This window comes from Hippoglossus stenolepis, chromosome 14 (assembly GCF_022539355.2).
Source record: "Hippoglossus stenolepis isolate QCI-W04-F060 chromosome 14, HSTE1.2, whole genome shotgun sequence".
Classification (NCBI taxonomy): domain Eukaryota; kingdom Metazoa; phylum Chordata; class Actinopteri; order Pleuronectiformes; family Pleuronectidae; genus Hippoglossus; species Hippoglossus stenolepis.
The window spans coordinates 642,936-663,343 of NC_061496.1; the positions used below are offsets into that span (position 1 = coordinate 642,936).

The 20,408-nt window shown below is 46.3% G+C and overlaps 3 protein-coding genes across 9 annotated transcripts in view; 2 read left to right on the plus strand and 1 right to left on the minus strand.

The window, feature by feature from the left end:
• LOC118121592 (receptor expression-enhancing protein 6) overlaps nucleotides 1-20,408 on the plus strand; it is a 719,670-nt gene that overhangs the window by 630,070 nt on the left and 69,192 nt on the right. The gene's annotated exons all lie outside the window — the stretch shown is intronic.
• Nucleotides 1-20,408, plus strand: part of apc2 (APC regulator of WNT signaling pathway 2) — a 30,850-nt gene that overhangs the window by 1,254 nt on the left and 9,188 nt on the right. The window contains exons 2-12 of the mRNA XM_035176246.2: nucleotides 7,213-7,374; nucleotides 8,527-8,617; nucleotides 9,403-9,781; nucleotides 10,514-10,622; nucleotides 10,728-10,841; nucleotides 10,945-11,019; nucleotides 17,831-17,920; nucleotides 18,338-18,746; nucleotides 19,179-19,277; nucleotides 19,571-19,710; nucleotides 20,181-20,375. Coding sequence (XP_035032137.2) covers nucleotides 7,234-7,374; nucleotides 8,527-8,617; nucleotides 9,403-9,781; nucleotides 10,514-10,622; nucleotides 10,728-10,841; nucleotides 10,945-11,019; nucleotides 17,831-17,920; nucleotides 18,338-18,746; nucleotides 19,179-19,277; nucleotides 19,571-19,710; nucleotides 20,181-20,375 — 1,842 coding nt within the window. The 5' untranslated portion in view covers nucleotides 7,213-7,233. The remainder of the gene's footprint in view (nucleotides 1-7,212; nucleotides 7,375-8,526; nucleotides 8,618-9,402; nucleotides 9,782-10,513; nucleotides 10,623-10,727; nucleotides 10,842-10,944; nucleotides 11,020-17,830; nucleotides 17,921-18,337; nucleotides 18,747-19,178; nucleotides 19,278-19,570; nucleotides 19,711-20,180; nucleotides 20,376-20,408) is intronic.
• LOC118120857 (neoverrucotoxin subunit alpha) lies at nucleotides 11,116-14,563 on the minus strand. 2 transcript variants are annotated; one of them, XM_035176249.2, is made up of 4 exons: nucleotides 13,550-14,563; nucleotides 12,732-12,876; nucleotides 12,615-12,652; nucleotides 11,116-12,112 (listed from the first exon to the last, which is right to left on the minus strand). In XM_035176249.2, exons 1-4 carry the CDS (start codon nucleotides 14,310-14,312, stop codon nucleotides 11,553-11,555), a joined length of 1,506 nt encoding a protein of 501 aa, XP_035032140.1. In that variant the 5' UTR covers nucleotides 14,313-14,563; the 3' UTR covers nucleotides 11,116-11,552. The 2 variants fall into 2 exon arrangements, with proteins under 2 accessions (XP_035032140.1, XP_035032139.1); XM_035176248.2 differs by having other exon boundaries at nucleotides 12,732-12,891.

Consider the following 20,408-nt stretch of genomic DNA (forward strand, 5'->3'; position numbering starts at 1 on the left):
TCAGCTCTGGTGTCTGAGGGTTCAGGTCCTGGGGTCTGGATCCTGAAGAGGATCAGCTCTGGCGTCTGAGGGTTCAGGTCCTGTGGTCTGGATCCTGAAGAGGATCAGCTCTGGGCTGAGGGTTCAGGTCTGGAGGATCGCTCTGGTGTCTGAGGTCAGGTCTTGGTCTGGATCGGATCTGATCTGAAGAGGATCAGCTCTGGGGTTTGAGGTTCAGGTCCTGGGTCTGATCCTGAAGAGGATCAGCTCTGGTGTCTGAGGTTCAGGTCTGGGGTCTGGATCCTGAAGAGGATCAGCTCTGGTGTCTGAGGGTTCAGGTCCTGGGGTCTGGATCCTGAAGAGGATCAGCTCTGGTGTCTGAGGGTTCAGGTCCTGGGGTCTGGATCCTGAAGAGGATCAGCTCTGGTGTCTGAGGGTTCAGGTCCTGTGGTCTGGATCCTGAAGAGGATCAGCTCTGGTGTCTGAGGGTTCAGGTCCTGGGTCTGGATCTGAAGAGATCAGCTCTGTGGTGTCTGAGGGTTCAGGTCCTGGGGTCTGGATCCTGAAGAGGATCAGCTCTGTGGTGTCTGAGGTTCAGGTCCTGGGGTCTGGATCCTGGAGATACTGTTCTAGGTCAGGTCGTGTGTCTGAGGTTCAGGTCTGGGTCTGGATCCCAAGAGGATCAGCTCTGGTGTCTGAGGGTTCAGGTCCTGGGGTCTGGATCCCAAGAGGATCAGCTCTGGTGTCTGAGGGTTCAGGTCCTGTGGTCTGGATCTGAAGAGGATCAGCTCTGTGGTGTCTGAGGGTTCAGGTCTGGGTCTGGATCCGAGAGGATCAGCTCTGTGGTGTCTGAGGTTCAGGTCCTGCGGTCTGGATCCTGAAGAGGATCAGCTCTGGTGTCTGAGGGTTCAGGTCCTGGGGTCTGGATCCTGAAGAGATCAGCTCTGGTGTCTGAGGGTTCAGGTCCTGGGGTCTGGATCCGAAGAGGATCAGCTCTGGTGTCTGAGGGTTCAGGTCCTGTGGTCTGGATCCTGAAGAGGATCAGCTCTGGTGTCTGAGGTTCAGGTCCTGGGGTCTGGATCTGAAGAGGATCAGCCTGGTGTCTGAGGTTCAGGTCTGGGGTCTGGATCTGAAGAGATCAGCTTGGTGTCTGAGGTTCAGGTCCTGGGTCTGGATCCTAGAGATCAGCTCTGTGGTGTCTGAGGGTTCAGGTCGGGGTCTGATAAGAGCGTCTGGTTCAGGCCTGGTCTGGATCTGAAGAGATCAGCCTGTGTCTGAGGTTCAGGTCCTGTGGTCTGATCTTCAGTCTGGTGTCTGAGGTTCAGGTCCTGTGGTCTGGATCCTGAAGAGGATCAGCTCTGGCGTCTGAGGTTCAGGTCCTGGGGTCTGGATCCTGAAGAGGATAGCTCTGGTGTCTGAGGTTCAGGTCCTGTGGTCTGGATCCTGAAGAGGATCAGCTCTGTGGTGTCTGAGGGTTCAGGTCCTGGGGTCTGGATCCTGAAGAGGATCAGCTCTGTGGTGTCTGAGGGTTCAGGTCCTGGGGTCTGGATCCTGAAGAGGATCAGCTCTGGTGTCTGAGGGTTCAGGTCCTGGGGTCTGGATCCTGAAGAGGATCAGCTCTGGTGTCTGAGGGTTCAGGTCCTGGGGTCTGGATCCTGAAGAGGATCAGCTCTGGTGTCTGAGGGTTCAGGTCCTGTGGTCTGGATCCTGAAGAGGATCAGCTCTGTGGTGTCTGAGGGTTCAGGTCCTGGGGTCTGGATCCTGAAGAGGATCAGCTCTGTGGTGTCTGAGGGTTCAGGTCCTGGGGTCTGGATCCTGAAGAGGATCAGCTCTGGTGTCTGAGGGTTCAGGTCCTGGGGTCTGGATTTGAACCAGCTGGTTCTGGGTCCAGTTCATCGTTTGTTTGAGGAAACTCAGATATTTGAGAATCAGCTGCTGAAACATTTCTCATGTTTCTCAGTGAAGAAGTTGAAAAGTCCCAGGTCTCTGAGAGTCTTTGAACACAGCAACAGGAAGAGAGAGTTCCCATCTTCACATGAAGAAGATTCTGTTTGGATCTGATGGTTCAGACGTAGATCAGGTCCAGGTCCAGGTCCAGGTCCAGGTCCAGGTCCAGGTCAAGAATCAAGAAAACCAAACGTTCACTGATCCTGACTCATGTTCTTCATCCTGAGAATCTGAACGATTCTTCATCTTCATCTTCATCTTCATCTTCATCTTCATCTTCATCTTCATCTTCATCATCTTCATCATCCCCATCATCTTCATCATCCCCATCATCCCCATCATCCCCATCATCTTCATCATCCCCATCATCCTCATCATCCTCATCATCTTCATCATCCCCATCATCCCCATCATCCTCATCATCTTCATCATCCCCATCATCCTCATCATCTTCATCATCCCCATCATCCCCATCATCCCCATCATCTTCATCATCCCCATCATCCTCATCATCTTCATCATCTTCATCATCTTCATCATCCTCATCATCTTCATCATCCCCATCATCCCCATCATCCTCATCATCTTCATCATCTTCATCATCCCCATCATCCCCATCATCCTCATATTCATCATCTTCATCATCCTCCTCAGGCTGTTGGTGAGTTAGTGCTGAAGCTCAGTTTCTCTGAGTTTACCTGAACGTTACTTCTGAGGGACACTGTGGCGTTCAGGTGCAGCTGGTGTTTCTTAGGTGTTTAGAATGAGTCTGTGCTGTTCTGTCGTCCCATTGGCTGATTGACACGTTCACCTCCAACCTTTGACCTTCATCATGTGTGGAATTTAAGATTTAAATCTGATGTTCGAACGAATCAGGAAAAGTAGTTGTACGTCTGTACGTCTGTGCTTCTGTGTGTCTGTGCTTCTGTGTGTCTGTGTGTCTGTGTGTCTGTGTGTCTGTGTGTCTGTGTGTCTGTGTGTCTGTGTGTCTGTGTGTCTGTGTGTCTGTGTCTGTGTGTCTGTGCTTCTGTGTGTCTGTGCTTCTGTGTGTCTGTGTGTCTGTGCGTCTGTGCGTCTGTGTGTCTGTGTGTCTGTGTTTGTGTCTGTGTCTGTGTGTCTGTGCTTCTGTGCTTCTGTGTGTCTTTGTGTCTGTGCGTCTGTGTGTGTGTCTTTGTGTCTGTGTCTGTGTGTCTGTGTGTCTGTGTGTCTTTGTGTCTGTGTTGCCTGTGTGTCTGTGTGTCTGTGCGTCTGTGTGTCTTTGTGTCTGTGTCTGTGTGTCTGTGTGTCTGTGTGTCTGTGTGTCTTTGTGTCTGTGCGTCTGTGTGTCTGTGCTTCTGTACGTCTGTACGTCCCATTCTCTTGAACGTATCATCTCCAGAACTCTTCCAGATAATTCTTCTTCTCAGTGGAAACGTTCACTCAAACTCAAAAACAAGTTTTTGAACGATTGTGTCAATGATGACAATCGTTCTCTCAAACAACAACAACAACAACAACAACAACAACAACAACAACAACAACATGGTGGCTGGAAGTGCAAGAGATGACTCATTCTGTGACGATGTCATGTTGTTGTGGTTAATGAGGTACCGGTCAGAGTGATGTTAAACCTGCATCCTCCTCTTCGTCCTCCTCCTCTTCGTCCTCCTCCTCTTCCTCCTCCTCCTCTTCGTCCTCCTCCTCTTCCTCCTCCTCCTCTTCGTCCTCCTCCTCTTCCTCCTCCTCCTTTGTGTCATAAGATGAAGATGAAAAGCTTTGACACATTTAAGTGTAAACTTGGCCTGATTGTGTCACAACAGTTGTAGCGATGCTCAACACAGTGAAAGCAGAGGATCATGGGACTTGTAGTTCCATGATGCTCAACACGGTGAAAGCAGAGGATCATGGGACTTGTAGTTCCATGATGCTCAACACGGTGAAAGCAGAGGATCATGGGACTTGTAGTTCCATGATGCTCAACACGGTGAAAGCAGAGGATCATGGGACTTGTAGTTCCATGATGCTCAACACGGTGAAAGCAGAGGATCATGGGACTTGTAGTTCCATGATGCTCAACACGGTGAAAGCAGAGGATCATGGGACTTGTAGTTCCATGATGCTCAACACGGTGAAAGCAGAGGATCATGGGACTTGTAGTTCCATGATGCTCAACACGGTGAAAGCAGAGGATCATGGGACTTGTAGTTCCATGATGCTCAACACAGTGAAAGCAGAGGATCATGGGACTTGTAGTTCCATGATGCTCAACACAGTGAAAGCAGAGGATCATGGGACTTGTAGTTCCAGTAACCAGTCTCAGAGGTCAGAGAGAGATGGAGGATGGGAGGATGCTGGGAGCAGGTGGAGGGAGGGGTCCACAAAATACCTCAATATCTATTATTCTTATTCTTATTAAATTTATTATTATTACAGCAGATGAGAAAATAAAAACATTTAAATCCAAGCTCTTTGAAACGACAGAAACATTAAAGCTTTAGTCTGTGTTTGAATAAACTGATTAAATCGGACACTTTCATGGACTTTTTTATCGTTTCACTGTTTCCGAGCTTCGAGGGTGGGCGTGTCAGAGGTGTCGTCCAATCAGCAGCGACGTGCATATAAGAAGACTGATATGAATCACAATGTTCAACGCACAAGGTTTACATTTGAATAATGTTTTTTTCCGAGCTGAACGCAGCCCTGGACTTTAAAATGCTTTTTATCTCATGTCAGATGTGTAATTTATTTTATTATTTATTTTATTTTCCTGGTTATTTCTTCTTGTTTCTCTTCCTCCTCCATCTTTGTCTTGGATCTCTCTCCTCCATCACGCCTTCTTCTCTTCTCTTCCTCCGTCTCTCATCTTCCTGCCGCATCTCTTCACGCCGTCGTCTCATATTGGGGTCACACACCTCGGATCAGTGGTTTCCATGGCGACTGCACTGTTAATGGTCTCTGTTCAGGCTCGCTCTCCGTTTGATTCATTTTTCCTCTCGGGGGATGCACATTTTCTCACCCAGCATGCTTTGCAGCGACTGCAGCAGCAACGAGGTGTGTGTGTGTGTGTGTGTGTGTGTGTGTGTGTGTGTGTGTGTGTGTGTGTGTGTGTGTGTGTGTGTGTGTGTGTGTGTCAGATGACAGAGGAGGCAGAAACAGACATGAATGTGTCACTATGGTGATAGAGGGGGGATGTGTGCCTATTGCCGTGGTAACAGAGAACATCAATATATCAGAGCTCTTTGATGGGACACACACACACACACACACACACACACACACACACACACACACACACACACACACACACACACACACACACCAGCTGAGGTCTGCAGTATCAGGGACCTTCACACACACACATCGGGTCGTCTGTATTTGTGAGGACACTCGCTGATATAACCGTGGATTAATCTGAAACTGAATCTTTGGACAACATGAGAACATTGTGTCCTGCGTCCCCAGCTGGTCACATGCTCATCATCAGGTGAGGTCACTTCCTGTTGTTCAGACAAGTCAGCTGATGTGTTTCGCTCTCGGGCGCCACCGCCGCCGCCACTGACAGTGTTGATCCTGGTGACGGATAAACAGATTTAGAAAATCAAACCCTCTCAGGTTAACATGTGATGAAGGTTTGTTCACGTCTGTAACCTGCAGGTCTGTGAGTCATTATGATGTCATCAGGATCTCTGATCACATGGTGCCTCATCTTCATCTTCTTCATCTTCTGCATCTGATGATGTGTTTAGAAGAAGTGACTGTGAATCTTCATTGTGGTTTGGTCTGGATCAGGTCTGGATCAGGTCTGGCTCAGGTCTGGATTGGCAGGTATAGATCAGGTGTAGATCAGGTCTGGATCAGGTGTGGATCAGGTCTGTTTCCTCGGGACTGAATCTTTATTTTTTAAATTTCTTTTTATCCTTCTTCTGTGGTTTGTCAGGCGTCTGTTTCAGATTCAGTTGTTGGTTCGTTGTATGTAAACGTCGTATGTAATTCTGAACCTGAATCCAGAATCAGGAGATTCATGATCTGCATCATGTGGAACATGGTCCCCACAAGTACAGAAACATAAGAACACACAGAGTTCATTAGTTCATTAGTATTGATCATTAATATTGATTAGTGGATGTCAGACTGCTGCTCGTCTGTTTCATAACAGTGTGTGTGTGTGTGTGTGTGTGTGTGTGTGTGTGTGTGTGTGTGTGTGTGTGTGTGTGTGTGTGTGTGTGTGTGTCCTCTCATGTCCTGTAACATCCAGTAAAACCCACATCACAGCAGATTCAGTTGTTTCTCCTCTCAGACCTGCAGCGGCCCCCCCCGGGTCGGAGGGGAGGGGCCTCGTCATGATGCAGCAGTGACATTTTGCTGCACTGACTCCAGATCTGCAGACTGAGCTGACAGAGAATCATCTGAACGTCATCATGTGTTTCTGTGCAGCGTCGCTCTGACTCTTCGTCTCTGCAGCGAAGGTCAGACTCAGTGAGCGAGTCAAAGAGCGGCCGAGCGTGAGCAGATCTCCCAACGACTCGGAGCTTCACTTTGTCTTCATCGAGTTTATTTCCCTCAGAAAACATGAAGATCTCTGCTCTGATAAAACACGTCTCTCCTGAACTTCCTGTTTTAAATATTATAATAAAGAAACCTCGTCTGTCTGTGTTGAGTTCACTGACACTGCTGTTCTCCATGTTTACTACGTGCAGAGGTCAGAGGTCAGCGTGGGAGCTCAGGAGGCGGCTTGTCAGATTCAGTTCCCTGGTGAACTCACATGAGCCTCATTCACTCAACCACCGTCCATCAGTCACTTCTGATGTCGCGTGTTAGGATCCATCGTTACCTCCAGCAAGGAGGTTATGTTTTCACCCCCGTCCGTTTGTGTGTTCATTGAAACATGTTCCACAGAATTAATCAATACACAGAGTGAACAACATGTTTGACCCAAAATATCACAAGTGAAGTTTGTCAGGAGCCATAAATGATTTAATATTAGAATAATAAATACAACCATTCTGTTCAGTTAAAATAAAGAGACTGAGATTCAGGAGACAAGTGGAGGCAGAACGGATTTATGTAACGTGTTAAATAACAGACGGAAAACCATCAATACCAACTGACACATGATCAGAGTCACTGTGAGGAGGAGGAGGAGGAGGAGGAGGAGGACGAGGAGGAGGAGGAGGAGGAGGACGAGGAGGAGGAGGAGTGACAACAGAAGCTCAGAATTGAACCTGCGACATCTTCAGCCTCCGTTCTGTGTCTGAGCCTGGTCTATAGAAACAGGTCGGTTAACCTCCGGTCTGTGTGTTCCTGCAGGGGGCGCTGCAGAGTGTGAAGATGGCCAACGCCGTATCGTCCTACGACCAGCTCGCCCACCAGGTGGAGGCGCTCCGCAAGGAGAACTCCCACCTGCGGAGGGAGCTGGAGGACAACTCCAACCACTTGTCCAAACTGGAGACGGAGACCAGCGGCATGAAGGTGAGTTCGACGCCACGTTTTCCTTGAACTAAGGAAAGAGCGTCGGTGTCAGACGAACCACTAGGGGTCAGTGTTATCATGCAAATGTGGGGACTGGTGATGTCACATGACATCATGACATGTGGAGATTAGCTTCATGACGATGCAACGTGACATTTTAACAGTGTTATTGTTTTATTCCTCCGCGCTGGCGACACCCAGTGGCTGGAGGCTTCGTGTTTTCCGTCCGTCCCGTTCTCGTAAACAAAATATCTCAAGAAGGACTTGAGGGAATTTCTTCAAGTTAATAAAAGTATTCACTCATGGATGAGCTCATTCAAATTTGGTAGTTGAAGGTCAAAGGTCACAGTGACAGAGTCTGGGAAAACACTTAATGGCGACGGAAACTGCTCTGGAAAAAATGTTCAGTACGAAAAGATCAGTGAAAACAAGAATAAATAACGTCTGTTTTCCTCCAAAGTGACGTTTCTATGATATAAAAATATAAAACTCAATAAATCAACTGAAATAATCATAATAAGAGAGAATCCTGTCGAATCCCAGGACCAGAGGCTGCTGAACATAATCCTGTCCCACACACAGTCACGTGTCCAGATGCTGACAGCAGCTGGATTATCAGTCTGAGCTCAGATTGTGATGTGGCAGTCGGAGAGTTTCAGACCTGGTTCACCTGCAGCAGGTCGACGGCTTCATCAGACAAACAGGAGGCGGAGTTTAAAGCTTTTTCTCTCAGCTGATCTGACGTCAGGTGGAAACGTCGACTGGACGAGAAAGAACGATTCTCTTTGATTTGACCTGACTTATTATCTTCAGAGGTCAGTTTGACCTGGTTTTTATTCAAATGTAATGAGCAGTAAGAGAAGAGATTGTTTATATATATATATATATATATATATATATATATATATATATATATATTTCAATTTACCTTTAACGTCCAGCAGCAGGTGGAGGTATATATATATATAATCTAACCTCAGTGTTTTGGCATCGCTTTAGGGAGCTGTCATGTCGTCCATCTTTATTTACCGTGGTTCGGTCGTCAGGTTGCGTCATCACATCTCTGATCTCAAACAGGAAGTGATCGTCACATGACCTCGAACATGAATTTGTGTTTTCACATGTTTCTGTGACTTGAAACCTCTGTTACAGGAAGTGCTGAAGCAGCTGCAGAGTAAACTGGAGCAGGAGGCGGGAACCCTGGCGTCGTCAGGGAGGAGCGACGTTCTGCATCAACTCAAAGGTCAGAGGTCGTCTCAGATGAGCAGATGCTTCTTTAATGACTCTACTGTGTGAACGCCGCTGAGCTTCCACGGGGACCAATCATCATTCACAGAGAAATGAATTGACTCAATCACTAACCTGATTGGCTGCAGCCTCGTTAAGAATAAATCCACTGAAACAATAAAGCTTAATGAGTTCGTCTGGACTGAAAATAAATTAACTCAAACTGCAGGTGTGTGTGTGTGTGTGTGTGTGTGTGTGTGTGTGTGTGTGTGTGTGTGTGTGTGTGTGTGTGTGTGTGTGTGTGTGTGTGTTTGTGTGTGTGTGTGTGTGTGTGTGTGTGTGTGTGTGTTTGTGTGTGTGTGTGTGTGTGTGTGTGTGTGTGTGTGTGTGTGTGTGTGTGTGTTTGTGTGTTTGTGTGTGTGTGTGTCTGTGTGTGTGTGTGTGTGTGTGTGTGTGTGTGTGTGTGTGTGTGTGTGTGTGTGTGTTTGTGCGTGTGTGTGTGTGTGTAAAAAATAACAGCTCGTAAAGTGTGATGTCACTGATGAGACTCTCGGATGTTTTCACTTGAAATCAGTTGGACAGTAAATTAATTCACGGTTATTGAAATATATTTGTTTCACCTTCACCAGTAAACTTCTGTTTGTTGTCGTAGAGCTGCAGCGAGAAGTCAAGTTAACACACATAGAGAAAGAACACAACTATTTCCTGTCTGCAGATTTTATTTCCTGGTTCTGGTCAGACTCGTGGTTAAAGGTGATGATGAGTGACGCTCCTCTTCCTCCTCTTCCTCCTCTCCCTCAGAGCTCCACATGGACCTCACTAATTACTACGAACTCAAACACCAACCTCACAACCTGCGGCTGCTGCCGGACAGTCTGGGAGGGGCGGGGCTCACAGGCGCCGGAGGGGCGGGTGCAGACGGGATTAGAGGGGCGGAGTTAGACGATCACCTGGCTATGCCTCTTTCCTCGTGCTCCTCCTCGTCCTCGGTCGCTGCGATGGGTCGGACCAGGAGTCCGCTCAGAGCCGCGTGCCGTCAGAGCGCAGTGTCCGCAGGTGAGGCCGCCGCCGCCATGCTGCCGCATCACTTCCTGGACGGAGCCCCGCCCAAAACAGCTGTGATCAGTGGAGCGGACGGGCGACAGAGCGACCATCACCTGGAGGAGCTATACAAAGAGAGGTGAGCGATGTTCGTGATCTCCAGAAGATAAACCCTGATGATCTCAATTACACTGATTTTCTATTGAAGCTGATTTAAAGTCGTATTTTTCACTAAAGGTTAAACTGAACATGATTTGCTGATTTCAGAGGATCTGTGATTTCAGAGTCTCCGACAAAGAGATGAAACCAGGATTTCATCCTGAAAGTGCGTCACTGATAATGATCAAGAATCTAAAATCTTAAAAATCGTAAAGATCTTAAAAATCGTAAAGATCTTAAAAATCGTAAAGATCTTAAAACTCGACGCTCGACAACCTGTGAGCTGTTCCTCAGTTTGTTCTCATAACAAACAAAGATGACGACTTGTCTCCACTTTCTCCATATGTCAGATACAAACGCTGCCCTCTTGTGGTGATGACTTCACCTGCAGTCAGAGTCCGTGGTATCGAGGTCCCGCCCATACACGCTCTCGACCAATCATGAGTCAGTCTAAGATGTCAATCGTGGCACCTCAGCAGGGTTTATGACTTGTACTGCAGCCAGCCACCAGGGGGCAACCAATATGATTTGTCATCCATCTTTATGTTGGGTTTATGTGTTTCACATGTTTGTAAAATCAAAGTGACACGTGAACGTTCTCTGAAAACAACGATAACGTCTGACGTCAGATCAAATCTAATTTTATTTGTATCGTCCATATTCACAAATCACGATTTGTCTCAAATGGTTTAACGAGGTGACGTGTGTTTAGGAACCTGCTGCTGGGGGAGATCGACCGGGAGGAGAGAGAGCGCTGCTGGTACTTCAGCCAGCTGGAGGCGCTGTCGCAGAGACTGGTCCAACTGCCCCGCATCGACACAGTGAGAACACACACACACACACACACACACACACGCACGCACACGCACACACACACACACACTGAGGTTTCCCTGCAGCCTCTGACCTCTGACCTCTGCCTTCAGTTCTCTCTGCAGATGGATCTGATCCGGCAGCAGCTGGAATTCGAGGCTCAGCAGGTTCGATCTGTGATGGAGGAACGATTCGGCTCCAGTGACGAGATCGTTCACAGGACGCAGGCGAGTTTTAAAACATAAACTGTAGATGTAACACAGAGATGTAACACAGAGAAAGCTGCTGGTGGAAACATCTGGATGTGTGTGAACCGTGTGTGTGTTGCAGATGCGTGTTGCTCGTCTGGAGCAGCTGGAGAAGGAGCTGCAGGAGACCCGAGGGAGTCAGGAGAGTCAACTACAGGTCAGACACACACACACACAGTAATACACACACACACACACACACACACACACACACACACGGCAGATGTGCAACACAAATGACACAACGATCACATGACAACAAACAGTTTTTATCAGACTGATTCTAACGAGGTTTAATTAACTGATTCTCCAGATCAACCAATCAGATTGATTCTGAAGTGTCTAAAGGATCATTTATTTAAACTTTACGTATAAAAAAGAGACGCACGTTTCAAACGATGGAACCGTCCACATACTTCAAACGGGTCCTGTCCATTGACATGGTTGTAAATATCCACCAGAGGGCAGCACAGAGCGGAGAGACAACAACAAACATGGCGACGGAGGAGGAGGTCGTGACAACGTCTCTGTGTCCAGCTGAAGAATCATCAAATAAACGACGGTTATCAACAATTCTCACAAAGTTCCACCAGTGTTGAAGTTTCTTCTTTGTGCCTAATGGTCGTCTTGTCTGAGCTATTGGCTACACTGCCCCCCCATGGATTCTGGTGGCACTGCTGTCACAGTGATTCACTGCAGCAGACGTTCCCAGTTTAACTCCACCTGACACAGCGACACCGAGCCGTCGTAGGCCCACACCCAGAAGCCGGGGTACAGAGGCTGGGTGAAGGTGGAGGTGAAGGTGTGGAGGTGGACCATGGCGTCCTGTGAGATGCAGTAGAAGGACAGAGATCCTGCAGACCAGTCCAGGTAAACCCCGACTCTGCGGGTAAAGGGATCAGGCGAGGATGACTTGAATCTCTTGTTGTTGTAACACGGCGTGTAGCGGTCCTCCGAGCACTCCAGACTCCAGGAGCTCTCGTTGTGTCCGAGCAGACAGCTCGCCGTGTCTCCGTCTCTGGAAATGCTGTTGTAGGTGACGCCGATGTCGGCGCCGCCGCTCCACTCCACCTCCCAGTACACCGATTCCAGCAGCGCCTCCCTGCACAGGACCTGAGGGCAGCACTCAAACCGGTCCATGTTTTCCAAGTAGCGATTGTCCGACCACACGCGAGTCGCCTTCCTGTTGTGGTCGGACAGGAGCAGCTCTGAGTTGGCAGTGCTCGGGTCCATGGTCAAATAAATGGCGACTGAGGAGGAGAAACAAGGAACGTGATTGGTTGATCAAACATTTGAATCAGTGGAGGATCCTCTGCTGTGTTCCCACTTCTCCTGGATTTACACTTTATACAGGAGCTCAGGAGGAGGAAGAGAAACTGAGTCGGATCCTCCAGAGAAGATCCAGAGAACCGAGGAGTTTATAGACACCTCTTCTTCCATTTTCTGTCATTATCAAGACTGAATTTTAGAGACAAAACATTATCAGACAATGATTGATTAGGTCCAATCACTGCTGAGTAATTGTGGTTTATTGATGATGTGATGAACTTTTTAAAGTTGGTCTTTTCAGTTACAGTTTTCTCTTCTATGTAACATCTAGGGAGGAGAATAACCTTAAAATCCATGTTAGTGGCTGAGCCCATGGAGCAGACGATACTGCGAAGTTCATTAAAGGCTCTCAAACACCGGCAGATTCAATATTAGATCAAATCTTTCATGTGAAGCAGAGAGAAATAAAAATAAAGATCTTACAGTTTTTCACAGACCACAGTTCTTCTCCCGGCTCGTCTCTGCAGGAACAACATCAGACAGTTAGTGAATAGTTTGGTGTTGGATGACTTCAAGTTGTCTCCCTGTGGTTCCTCTCACCTCCTGTCGTCGTCTTTGTCTTCTCTCAGACTGATGAGGCTGAGCTCAGAGATCAGATTCTCCCAGTGAAGAGTCTCGGAACCTTTTTCTTCTTTGTTCTCGTCTTCCTCTGAATCCACAGAGTCGTGGTCACATCTCTGATCGGCTGCAGATAAACAGACTTTGAAGGAACGGGACTTTAAAACAGTTGTACTAAGTCTGGAATCTTTTCTATAGCTCCACACGACACATTATGTTTTCAGCTTGTTCGTCCTTATGCATCATTTTTGTGAACATGATTTCTTCAGATTTTTACAAACGTTCACTTGGTTAAAGAAATGAACTGAATTTGAATTTGAGAGTTAAAGGTCGAAGATGCTCAGAGAACATTTCATCTGATTCAAACTTTCTTTTGGACTAAAGGACGTGATTAGAATTTATAAAACGGCAGCAAAGTAATAATTCAAATAATACACGTTTATAAACTTAAAATGATAACACATCTTTCTCTAATAATAATAATAATAACAATAATAATAATAAAAGATTTGTCATGTCATGTTTAGTTTTCTTGAGATTTTCTATGATAATATTTGGATCTCGAGCTCTTTGATCAATTTGAGTGAATTACTGAGAAGAGAAGGATTATAAATGAAAAGATAAAAATCTCTTTTTGTTGAAACAGTAGAAAAACCTGTAGAAAGCAGAAGCGCTGCTTCGTGCCTGTGGTCTCAGGGTTAGTGATGGAGCCTGAGCGTCGAAACCCAGGCAGGAGAAGTTGATCCTCTTCTGACCTTGGTCCTGAATCAAGATGTCAGCAGCTCATTAGAACCTCGTACCTGTCTGTGATCTCGTCTCCTCAGTTTGACGTGTCGTCGGTTTCCCCTCAGACTCATCGTCCACATCGCTCTCCTCTGATTGGTCTTCCATGGTGTTGATCTTGTCTTCGCTGTCTGAGAGTTGTCCTGTGAAACCATCGTCTGTTTGTTTCTCGTTCTTTTCCGAAGTCGTCTTTTTATCTTCCTGTCCGTCCTCTGCTCTTTCACAGCTCCTCAGAGTTTGGTCTCTTCTGAACAGCCTCATAAAGGGGTCTTCGGTTCTCTCAGCTCTGAGGACTTTTATTTTGTCTTCCTGGGCCTTGAGGTCTCTGTTGTCTTTGTCCTTGGACAGAGCGAGTCTGAAGACATTAGAGATGTCCTCTTTGATGAGGCTCAGAGGGTTGATGCTCCTCTCCGCTGCCTGACTGCTTTTAGGATCTGCAGATTTCACGTCTTTGTCTTTGGATGAGTTGACGCCGAAGATGCTGCTCACGTCCTCTTTAAACTGGCTCAGGTCGTCTCTGAGGAGACTGAGCGTGCTGCTACTCACTTTATTTCCCGTCTGATTGGACGGACGGGCCTCATGCTCCGCCCTCGTGTCCTTTAACACCTTCAGCACTTCGTCTTTAAACTGGCTGAGGTCGTCTCTGAGGAGCGTCAGCGGGCTGATCGTCTTCTTCTCCAGCTGAAGTTTCACCTTCACGTCTTTGACTTCACGGTTTTCTTTTGATTCCTCGTCTCTTGTTTCAGATTCGTCCGGAACAGTTTCCTCCTCGTGACTCATCTTCAGCTTCTTGTTCTGTCAAACCTGTTTCAAAGCTTTTTACTTCGTCGTTCTCTTTAATTAACCACTGCAGATTTCTTCATCTTTATAATCAGACGAGGAATAAAGTTTGGTCCAGACGGCAGAGGTCAAACTGTCCACTGGAGATGTCTCCTGATGAGTCTCTTTCTCTCTCTCTGTCTCTGTCTCTGTCGTCCTCTGTCTGTCTCGCTCTCTCTGTCTCTCTCTGTCTCTGTCTCTGTCTCTGTCTCTGTCTGGACTCGTCATTCCTTCATTCAGTTCAACATGTTTCCGGTTGGACCAGTTTGTCTCCATGTCTCCGAACGGCTGCAGCTGAGTCTTCGGCTGCTCGACTTGTTGTTCAGGTTCAGTTCAGGGTTCAGATGTCGGAGCGAGAACAAGGATCATCTGATTTATTGTAGCAACATGATCAACAATACCCCAATCAATCAATCAATCAATCAATCAATCAATCAATCAATCAATCAATCAATCAATCAACAAAGCAACAGATTTAGTTTTTGTTCGTAAACAGATTAACATTAAATTCTTCTGTTGCTGGTTTATAAACAAGAAATCAGTTGAGTTTCCCTTTAAACGTCAGGAAAGTAAGAACCAGTTAGACTGAGGTTAACTGAGGTTAACTGAGGTTAACTGAGGTTAACTGAGGTTAACTTAGTTAACTGGTCTGGTTCTAACTCCTGTTTTTAGTCCCACGGTCCCAGATCTTGTTCTGGGTCTGAGTCTGGTTGTGGTTTGTTTTTGTGTCGAGTCTCTAAATTCTGGTTCATGCTCTGGATCTGGATCTGGTTCAGATTCTCATCTGCAGTGAAACCAGTCAGCTGTGTTTTCTTGATGCTGATTGGTGGAGAATAAATCATTGTTTACATCTGAGCTCATTAATTATTCATCAGTTTAGACTCAGTTTGACCTTTGACCTAAAGATTTATTTATTTCATTATTTTACTGAAGAAAACACAAAGTATCAGAAGTTATGAGACAAGAACAGAATCAAATATGTGAAAATTAAACCAAAACACAAATATTTTTATAGAAATTATATTTAAAAAATATTTATAATTTATAATAACAAAATATGGTAAGACCTCAGAGGACCAGTAACTCTTTGAAAATCATATGTGTAAATATTATATTTCCATAATAAAGATCCTTAACTATTTTTATTTTAAAATGTTCCAAACATTAAGTAAGTTTTTAACTAATTACAGAATAAATCCAGAAGTTAAACATTTGTGTTCTTCAGGTTCTTTATTAGAACTTTATGCTTTTAAAGAACCTTTCACTTTATATTCCCTCCTCCTCCTCCTCCCCTCCTCCCTCCTCCTCCTCCTCCTCCTCCTCCTCCTCCTCCTCCTCCTCCCTCCTCCTCCCCTCCTCCTCCTCCTCCTCCTCCTCCTCCTCCTCCTCCCCCTCCTCCCCTCCTCCTCTGTCCCAGCCCGTTGCTAAGCAGACGCCCTCTACCCGTCTCAGGGCTGTGATTGGCTGTTGCTAGGCAGCGGATCTGGCACAGAGATGGTCCTTTCTCTGCTCTGGTTCCCTCTGAGAATAACGAGCAGAGACGTGAAGCTATGGAAACTTTGAAGGCTCATCCTCCTCCTCCTCCTCCTCCTCCTCCTCCTCCTCCTCCTCCTCCTCCTCCTCCTCTTCATCCACCTCCTTTCTCGTCACAGTTTTATTTGTTCTGGTTTGGAGAAAGGCTCAGAGCTCAGTAACGACAGAATCAGCTGCAGTGAAGAGAAACTGATTCTGGGTCAGTGACGAAGGCACAAACGACTTCGAACATTTACCACGTCGTTAACATCCAGCAGCTTTTAGAGCTGTAAATAAAGATGGACGACACTTCTCGCCGTCCTCCTGTTGAACAAAAATGAGACTAAAATATCGAGGATACGAACGCTGCCATCTTGTGGTGGTGACGTCTCTTGACGTCGGCGTCTGCGCATAGTGCCCCCTGGTGGCTGGCTGCAGTCTAGGTAAAAATCATGGAAATAATATACCTTGAAACAGAAAAATTCAAACATACATTGATTGTTGATGATTTTCATCATTGATCATCAGATTATTATGAATGAACGAGCGAACACTCAGAGAATCAGGAAACTGACGCTGACAGGAAACAGCTGAATTCATCTGATCCTGCCACTCCGCTCAGCGGCGTCCATTTTGTGTTGATGTAGCAGCAGGTTGTGTTTAATGGAGGTTTGGATCAGAGCCACAGATTCAGTCTGTTCAACACAAGAAGAAGAATTCAAGCTCCTTTGTTACTGCAGGAACACACACACACACATGCACACACACACACACAAAAACACACATGCATGAAGGCACGCACACACACGTACACACACGTCACACACACACACACATACACGCACACACACACACACACACACACACACACACAAACACGTGCACACACACACACACAGACACATGCACGCACACATGCATGCACACACGTACACGCACACACTCTATAGTTGTGTGTGAGGACACTCATTGACATAATGCGTTCCCTAAACCTGATTCTAACCCTCAACCAGCCATTTGAATTTGTGAGGACCAGACAAAATGTCCTCACAATGATGGTAATGAACCAAAATTGGCCTCATAACTATAGATAGACAAACACACACAAACACGCTCTTTGTCTGCAGGTCTTTGGCTCACACACACACACACACACACACACACACACACACACACACACACACACATATCACACCCAGAGGCGTTGCTATGGTGACAGGAATGAAAGCTCTAATACGACTCTCAGAGGATTTCAGTCTGAATTTAAATGAAGCTGTGTGTGTGTGTGTATTACTCATCTTGTGGGGACCTAATCTTTTACATTACATTATTGGGACTTACTTGAACAGAAATACCATTGAGGTTAAGTTTAGGTTTAGGTTAGTAAGTCAGGTTAAGATTAGATTAGTAGTTAGTTTTCAGTTAGATGAAGGTTTTTACAGCCACGTTTAGTTAAAATTTTTGATGAAGCTCAATTTTCCAGAGATTAAAATCTGAATGTGCAGCTGACGACAGATAGATAGAAGTACAAATATGTGTGTGTGTGTGTGTGTGTGTGTGTGTGTGTGTGTGTGTGTGTGTGCATGTGCATGTGGTTGTCTTCTGTCACTAAAAGAAAATGAAATCAGTATGATCTTTCCTTCACTGGATTTCATCCAAACTTCAAACGAACGCACTTGATCAATAACCTGTGAGATGATAAACTGTGACAGTTGAGTTTAATAATAATAATAATTCAGTGCTTCTCTTCCATATTCAACACCTGAGACTCCTGCTCTATATCAACAGTTCACCAGCTAATTATGATCAAATACATTTAATTGATTTTATTATTATTAGGAGAAAAACAGTTTCTGTTTCCCACGAAAGACGAGAACGAGCTTCATCAACCTGAACATCTTCATGTCTCACTGTGATAATGACATCATCATCATCACCGTCCTTTTCTTCTTCTCCTTCTTCCTCAGCTGTCTGGAGCTGAGAAGCCCCCTGCTGGTGAACCGGAGAACTCGTCAGCAGCAGCAGGATCAGATGCTCCTGCAGACGGAGGCAGCAAGGTGACGACACATCCGAGATCCTTTCATTTTACAGAACAACAAACGAGTCAATCAGTCGCACACAAACAGTTCAAATAGAAAAAGTTCAACTGAACTGATTTAAAGTAAAACCTGTTTTAATTCTCTGTGAATTATAAAACAAATCCAGTTTAGTAACAATGTTATTACAGCTGAGAACATTGTAAATGTTACTGTGATTATTATGGAGCAAACTGTCTCAAGAAGAAAAAGTTAAAATCAATACATATTGATCCATTGCTTCAATTTATACTGAAAATATACATTTTCTAGTAAATTATAAGACAAATATGTGAAATCTGAACTGAAAGCAGAGTTTGTCTAAAAAGAGCAAACCTGCTGTTAACTTTAAATAAAGCTTCTCCTCATGATAAAGTGAATGGCTTGTGACGTCCTCAGGTGGAGATGGTCTTCTGGTTGCTCTCCATGCTCGCCAACAGAGACAAGGAAGAGATGTCCCGGACTCTTCTGGCCATGTCCAGCTCTCAGGACAGCTGCATCGCCATGAGGAAGTCCGGCTGCGTCCCCCTGCTGGTCCAGATCCTGCACGAAGCCCTGGGTGGTGGAGGTGGTGCTGGAGAGACCACGACGACAGGCGGCACGACGGGGGGCTGCAGCCGAGAGGCCAAATCCAGAGCCAGCGCCGCCCTCCACAACATCATCTACTCCCAGCAGGACGAGGGCCAGGCCCGGCGGGAGATGAGGGTCCTGCACATGCTGGAGCAGATCCGCACCTACTGCGACAGCGGCTGGGACTGGATCGAGAGCCACGCCACGACGCCTTCACCTGGAGGAACCAAAACCACCGGTGAGTCAAGTTCTCCGTAAACACAGAAGAACCAAAACCAGCGGCAGGACTGAACCATCAGAGGAGAACATCAACCTGAGGTTTTTCTTCCTGATACTGTGACTTTAAATCTTTTACAAACACAAAACTGAATTAACGTCGGAATCCTCAGAAACAAGAAGGAACTAAAACCAGACGTTAACTGAAGGTCAGAGTTTCACCAGCTCGTCTCCTCCAGGAGAGTTTTCATGAACTGTAACAGACCCGACTTCAAGTTGGTTCATTCTAATAATAATGAGTTGACAAATAAAGGACAAAGGATTGAAGACAACATTACCGCAGAAATATAAGAATAAAAATGTTATAAATGGAAAAATTCGAATAAATCTAAATGATTAAAATAATAAATATTAATATTTAATAATAATAACTTTATTTTCTTTATATCTTCAGATATTCCGGAACCCGTGGACCCTCAGATCTGTCAGGCCATGTGCGCCATCATGAAGCTTTCCTTCGAGGAGGAGTACCGACGAGCCATGAACGAATTAGGTTTGTGTTGTGTGTGTGAGTGTGTGTGTGTGAGTGTGTGTGTGTGTGTGTGTGTGTGTGTGTGTGTGGGTGTGTGTGTGTGTGTGTGTGTGTGTGTGTGTGTGTGTGTGTGTGTGTGTGAGAGTGTGTGTGAGTGTGTGTGTGTGTGTGTGTGTGTGTGTGTGTGTGTGTGTGTGTGTGTGTGTGAGTGTGTGTGTGTGTGTGTGTGTGAGTGTGTGTGTGTGTGTGAGAGTGTGTGTGTGGGGGGGAAACATCAGCGTGTGTCGCAGACTGATATTTCTGTCGTTCTCCAGGCGGCCTGCAGGTGGTGGCGGATCTGACCCACCTGGACCATGACATGTACGGAATGCAGAACGATCCCATCAACATGGCGCTGCGACGTTACGCAGGAATGGCTCTGACCAACCTCACGTTTGGAGACGTCGTCAACAAGGTACAAACTAAAATTATAAATAAAGATGGACGACATGTCAGATCCCAAAAGTGAAGCTAAATCATCTTGTTGGCCCCCTGGTGGCTGGCTGCAGTAAAGATCATAAACCCTCCTCCTCCATATTAACAGATGGGACATGAGACTCATGATTGGTCAAAAACGTGTATGGGCGGGACCTTGATACCACAGTTCAGACTCTGCAAATGATGTCATCACCACAAGATGGCAGTGTCTGAGATATTTTGGCTTCATCTCTGGAGGAAATGGAGACGTGTCGTCCATCTTTGTTTACAGTCACTGATCGTCTTTATATAAACTGTTCGGATCGAGAGTAAAAACGCTCCAGGTTGTTTCAGCTGAATCGATTTTGTTGTCGTCGCTGTTGTTAATGTTTATTTGCTGTAGAATAAGACGTGTCTCTTTATGTAGTGAGATTAAAATCTGATTCATCCGTGTTCGTCTTGCCGCAGGCGACCCTGTGCTCGAAGAAGAGCTGCCTCCAGGCTCTGGTGGCCCAGCTGGCCTCCGACAGCGAGGAGCTTCATCAGGTGGTCTCCAGCATCCTGAGGAATCTGTCCTGGAGGGCCGACGTCAGCAGCAAGAGAGTCCTCCGAGACATCGGATGCGTGTCTGCGCTGATGACCTGCGCCCTGCAGGCCACTAAGGTGAGGAAAACAAACCAACCCACACTGAGTCGA